Source organism: Numenius arquata, chromosome 12 (assembly GCF_964106895.1).
Source record: "Numenius arquata chromosome 12, bNumArq3.hap1.1, whole genome shotgun sequence".
Classification (NCBI taxonomy): domain Eukaryota; kingdom Metazoa; phylum Chordata; class Aves; order Charadriiformes; family Scolopacidae; genus Numenius; species Numenius arquata.
Genome location: NC_133587.1, coordinates 19,438,006 through 19,444,005, shown reverse-complemented (window position 1 = coordinate 19,444,005; position 6,000 = coordinate 19,438,006). Strand labels below are relative to the sequence as shown.

Below are 6,000 nucleotides of genomic sequence, written 5' to 3'. Positions count from 1 at the left end.
TGGCAGAAGGCGAGAGGCCGCGACGGGGCTGCCCTCACCCGGGGCGATGGCTCTCGCTCCAACAATCGCCCCCCGCAGGGTGCGGAATGTTCCCAAGCCCACACGCCAGCGGGGCCCGGCTCTTTCGGACACAGCGCCGCAGGGGTGAAGGCTGCAGGGGCCCGCCCTTTCCGCCGCGCCCCAGGCGGGCGCACGAACTCTCGCGCGAGCGCAAAGACGCATGACGTACAGCCCCGCCCGCCTGACCACTTCTCGCGAGTGTTTGAGCCGCCGCCGCTTCCGGACTTGATGTCTCGCGAGAGGTGGAGATGAACAAGGCCCTGCGTGCCCGCGCCCGCCGTCTCTCGCGAGAGCCCCTGCGCTGGGTGCTGGGCACCCCCGTGCCGTGCGCGAGCCTGCCAGCAGCCGGACGCGGCGGGCGCCATTTCGGGGAGCCGCCGCTGCCGCTAGAGCCGGGGCTCAGCCCGAGTCCGGGGACCGCCCGCCACGGTTGAGCCGCCCCTTGCCTCCTGCTGCCCTGGGGCTGGCCCCGCCGCGCCGTCCATCCGAGGTTTAGACGCTTATAGAGGGCTCCGGAGCCCTCGGGCCCATCCCCCTTTCGTCAGCGCAGCCGAGACCGGGAGCCGCCGCCGCCGCTGGACCTCGGGCGCCCGAACGCGGACAGCACACGCCCGCGGCGCAGGTAACTGCCGGGCGGGGGGCTGGACTAGCCGTCGGGCGAGCCGCGGCCTGCCCCGCGGAGCGCTGTGGCCCTGGCCTGCGGCGGCCCAGGAGGCCTGGGCCCCTCCCGCCGCCATGGGCGCCGCTGTCTGGCTGGGCGGCTCCATCCCTAACTCTCGGGCGCCGCCGCCGGCCTCCCCTTCTCAGGGGCCGGGACGCGCGACGGGCTGCCCCCGTCCCGAGGCCGCGGCCTGGCCGTGTGGGGTTCGGTTGTTTCTATGGCCACGTAGCGGGCGGGTCCAGCCGTATTCGCCGAGGCGTTGTTCCTCCCCGCCTGCCCCCGTGATGGCGCTGTGCGGAGGGACCGGCCGTGGCCGGCGCGGGGCTGCGGCCCTGCTACCGCGGCCCCAGCTGGCGGGGCGGCGGGGAGCGACTCCGGGGCTGTTTGCGTTGGGAGACGGGGCGGGGAGTGACGGGAGGCGGGGGAGCGGTGGCCGGGGCTGCAACCGCCGCGGTAAGGTGCCGGTGAGGCGCGGTGCTTGGGGCGGGTGGGCACTGGCGGAGCCGCTCGTTTGGGAAGCCGATGGCCCAGGTAGTGCGCCGAGGGCTGCAGGAGCCCGTTGGGCAGGGGTTTGTGTATTGCCAGGAGCTGATCTTTCCGCCCCAGGTGTCAGCCTTTTCCCTAAACTTCCCTTACGCTTCTCTAGGAGGCTCTTCGCAAAGCAAGAGTGGAATTGTCATTTTTTGGACTTCCCAAAGCAAATAATTTCGAGGACAGGACCTTCTTAAACTCATTTTATGCAATATAACACAGCAAAAAGGGATTGGAATCTGCCTTCAAAATACTGCTTAGATCAGTAGCAGTAAATTTCATGTCCTTTTAGGTTTTCTGTAGACTCACGAAGCTTCAAGTGTAGTTTATTCCTTGTTTTGATGTTTTGGGGTCTTTTGTTGTTGTTTTTTTTGTTGTATTTTTTTTTTCTCTACAGAGATGTCAGATGTATGCAGTTTTTCTTGAGTAAGCTGAAAGGCTTTTATGAAAATTGAGTTTCAGTGTTTAATGAAAGATACTCGAAAATGTGTTGTGATTTTCTAATCATTGGAAATTAATAAGGGCTCTTATTTGTGGTTTTTTTTAAAGAATAACAACTGTACAGATACCAGCATTATATGCATTACATTAGTTACAGAGTTGTAGTAGGTACGTGAACAGAAGGTATTCAATAAAAACATAGTATTATACCAGTGAAAGTGGTTTGTATAGAGTACAAAGGGCACAGATTGTACTGGGTGAGACCGAAGGTCTGTGTAACTCAAGATCTTCTCTGTCATGGTGGCTAACAGTAAATGCTTAAGAAAGAATAGAAACACAAGGCAACCATACAGTGATACTTCTCTCTGTGTGCTCTTAGTTGTAAGCTAGTTGTGGTTCAGGGTCACAAGGCATGCCTCTGTTTAATGAAAGGTTTTTTCAGACTTTTGTGCTTTTTTGTTTTTTGTGTTTTTGAACACTGCATGTGGTTTTTTTTCTTTGTTAGCATCCACAGTGCTCTCTAACAGTGAATTCTATGGCTTAATGCCTTTTGAATAAGGACCTTTGTTTTGAACCTACCGCGTGATAGTTCATTCACTCTTTATTATTCGGGTGAATGCCGTAATAGTCATTCCCTATTCACTTTTCCATGCTAGTCATGATTTAGCAGTCCCTACTATGGGCCCCGCCATCCCCTTTGGCCAACCCTCTTCAGGAGGAAGAATCCCACCCCAGGTGTATCTGGAAATGTTAGCTAAATTACACATGAAAATGTAATTGTGGGTGGAAGTTGTCGCTGGTGGAAATTTTCTTGTAGAATCCTGGATCTGGCCTGGTGCTTTTTCATGGTCCTTGATCATGCTGGTGTACTTGTTCATACCAAATACCAGTAGAGAAGTGGTGAAGTAAATCGTATGCATGCATGTAGATTACTTGAAAGCTGAATGTAAATACTCTAGTAAAAAGTAAAATTGAGCCATTACACATAAACTAAGGATGATCATATTTGCAAGTAACAGTACTATAACCCAGGAGTTAGTAACTTAAAAATGAGGTTATTATGCATTGGGCAACTAACTGATTATCAACCTCCAGTGCTCTGATATTGTTAAAGGATTATATTTTATTCTTGATTGTATTAATGGGTGATGGTCAGATGCGCGTAGGGGAGTGACTTGATTCTTACACACAGTGTAGCTCTGGTATAACATTTGCAGTTACGAGTGAACAGTTCTAAAGGATCTTGAAACGTTGGAGTGATTTCATTAGGCTGGCCAAGTCTCTGGACAGCACAGTTCCTGCAGCAGTGCCTGTAACCAAGGCGCAAGAATTAACCTGTATGATTAAAAAGCCATATTATGGCACACATGCAGGAAAATCTTCACTCTTGGGCCATCTGACTTGGATCTAGAGGCCTGTCCATTTTTAAGCTTAAGAAAGAAAAAGGAGAGAAACTGTTTTAGTAAGAGATTTGAGAAAGTTGAGCCTATATATCTTAATGCAGAGTCTTGAGAGTTTCTTAATAGGATACTTGTTCAGGGAAAGGAAATCAAATGTCAAAGGGATTCAGAGTACCACAAAATCACATTAGGGGGTTGAAGTTGAAAAAGAAGAGGAACAATTAAAAAAAAAGTTTGTGGTGATGTTATGTGGTGTGGTAGACCTTTTTTGTCTAAAACCTGAAGTTCCAGACTGGATGGATCTTATGTATGCTTTAGTAGCTGTTAATGCTTGAATCGTAACTGTTTCTTCTGTGGCCCCTATAATGCAGGACACCGCATTTCTTACAGGACCATACTGTTCACTTTATGGTTTCAGATTAGTAACTGCAATGGTAGCAAATGCTAGGAAGCTGTGAACAGGTTTGCCTGAACGTATGTTCTGTGTTCTTTCCATGTCTCTCTTGGGTCCTTTGGTCAAGCTCTAGTACTCCTCAAGATGGCTGCCAGACCTGTGTTTCTGTAACATAATTGAGATGTCCTCTTTGTTTTGAAAGAAGTGGAATACCTCTGGGGTTTCCACTGGCTCATTGTGTGCAATAGCATTTTGTTGTTTGCAGCTACAATTGCTTTCTGTCACATTCTTTATTCTCACTGGGCAAAGCTTCATTCCAGTTCCTGTTGAATATGTCTTCTAAGGCACTGCTCTATGAATTTGAGCCAATGCAATGATGGTTTCTTAAGCAAAAGCCCTTGGAATATAAAGCACAAGGGTTTTTTTTTTCTCTCTCAGGTGGATTTTGCTTCTCTTTCCAGGTGTCCTGAAAAATGGCTGATGATATTGATATTGAAGCAATGCTTGAAGCTCCTTACAAGAAGGTGAGAAAAATGTGCCAGTGAGGTCCTGTTTACTTTAATTTAGCATTATTCATGAAACTACTGCTGAACTGTAAACTAACATCCCTGGAGCCCTCATGATTTATCTTATTGGAGATGCATTACATGTAACTTACAAGTAAATATATACTGTTAATGTAATTATATTGTGCAGTAGTTTCACTTCAGCGTGATGAATAAATGCCCATCTATCTCTCTTTGTAGACTTGCCTAACGATATCTCACCTCTACTCCCATGAATTCACCTTTGATTCCAGTGTGAACTGTCAATCATAAGGTAGTAATTGAGTGACGTATCGCTGTACCGTGGTCCCCTAGGTTAAAAAAAAAAAACAAACAACAAACCAAAACCAAAACAGCCACCCTAAAACCAAAACAAACAAATCCTCCCTCAAAACAAGAAACCAAAAACCTCTCCTAAAATTGCCAGGTCCAGTTTGGTATAGCAACAAGGTGAATGCAGTGGTTTGGGAAAACAGCAGGGTTCCAAGAATAACCTTTTCACCAGTCCCATGGCAAGTAAATATTTGAACTGTCTGCTCGGTGCAAGAAGAGTGAGACTTGCTTTTAATGCGGAAGACTGGTGGTGGTTAATCTTTTAACAGGGCAGATGGAAATCAATTGCTGAGTGAACGAATTTATGGAAATTCTTGGATCCCTGAATAGAACGTTCTTAGCAAGTAAAAGACAGTATCACAGTCTGCGGTGTCATTCTAAAATAAGTTCTTATATTCTTCTGTCCTAGTTATTTAATTAGGAAATGTCATTTTTTTATGCAAAATTTTTATCAATTAGTGTAGTGATGTCTTTTATCTAAACCAGCAGCAAATGAATACTGTCTTTGTTTTTCACCAAATGGTGGTGAAGTGTTAACATTATGCATGCTTTAGCACTGGTTTTGCAAGAAATGTATATTAAGTTTAAATCACTTAGGAATTGTACTTTCGATGTAACTGATGTGATTAAACTGTAACACAAATATATAAATTATATAGCAGCTATTGTTAGTCTATTCTGCAGTGTTTATTACAACCATGTTTTGAATTTTGGATGAGCATTTGTAAGTTTTAAGTGGTATGTTTAGTTTATGTAATACTTAGCATTTATGTTAAAGTCTTGAAGAGAAAATTATAAATTGTTATGTTAAAATTCTTGTGTCCTGGTTTAACATGGATATTTTCCATGTAAACAGGTATGGAAATAGGGAATGTTTAGGCTGGACTGGTGGATTATTGATGACTTTCTTGGGAGTCGACGTTACTAAAGCAGTGTGAATCCCTGTTTGCTTCAGGGCGAGATGTGTGACAGAGGTGACATCAAGCTCTTACAACCCTTCAACGAAAATGAGTGAAGATCTCGGGAATGGCATCGGTCACAGGAAATCCATAGTGGCTGGCTGCTAGCATAGCCACTGGGGCTTAGGCAGAGATATAGCCTTGGTACTGATCAGAGGGGCACACAAACACAAACCTGAAACTTCCTCTTACATTTTATAGAAATAACATTTAACCACTTGAGTGCTGAATTCTACAGGATAACTTGCTCTCTAAACCATGTAAGGAAGTATCTACAATTTAATATACACTTTTAAATTATGTAAGTCTCGTATTTTGTAATTGTATGATTTAAATTTAAGCAGCAAAGTGGTTAAACATGCTTACCTAAATTTTCTAAAGCTTTCCACATTAAACTGTAAACAAGTAATTTAGTATTAAATTTTTTGTTTTGTATTTTCTTATTCCTATTCCCATTACCCTTTGACCACTTGAAATGTTTCCGCTTCGTCCTCACGATGTTCTTCTATCAACCCTGCTTAGGATGAGAACAAATTGAGCAGTGCCAATGGCCATGAAGAACGCAGCAAGAAGTAAGTATTTTCTCAGTTCTCTACATTTCAGGGGGGCTGCTGATTTTTGTGAACTTGCAAATGCATGTCAGTAGTGTTCGGGGAAATAAAATGATAGAGCTTGA

General features: G+C 45.7%; 1 protein-coding gene across 3 annotated transcripts in view; it reads left to right on the top strand.

The window, feature by feature from the left end:
• The first annotated feature begins 310 nt into the window (after window positions 1-310).
• Window positions 311-6,000, top strand: part of RBM39 (RNA binding motif protein 39) — a 31,488-nt gene continuing 25,798 nt past the window's right edge. The window contains exons 1-4 of one of the 3 annotated variants that reach the window (XM_074157767.1): window positions 398-682; window positions 3,949-4,011; window positions 4,234-4,306; window positions 5,847-5,896. Coding sequence is in view for 1 of the 3 variants with exons in the window: in XM_074157766.1 (XP_074013867.1) it covers window positions 3,961-4,011; window positions 5,847-5,896 (101 nt within the window). In the remaining 2 variants the exon portion in view is untranslated. Of the gene's footprint in view, window positions 683-3,948; window positions 4,012-4,233; window positions 4,307-5,846; window positions 5,897-6,000 lie in introns of those variants that run through there. The other 2 variants (XM_074157766.1, XM_074157768.1) reach the window with 2 other exon arrangements.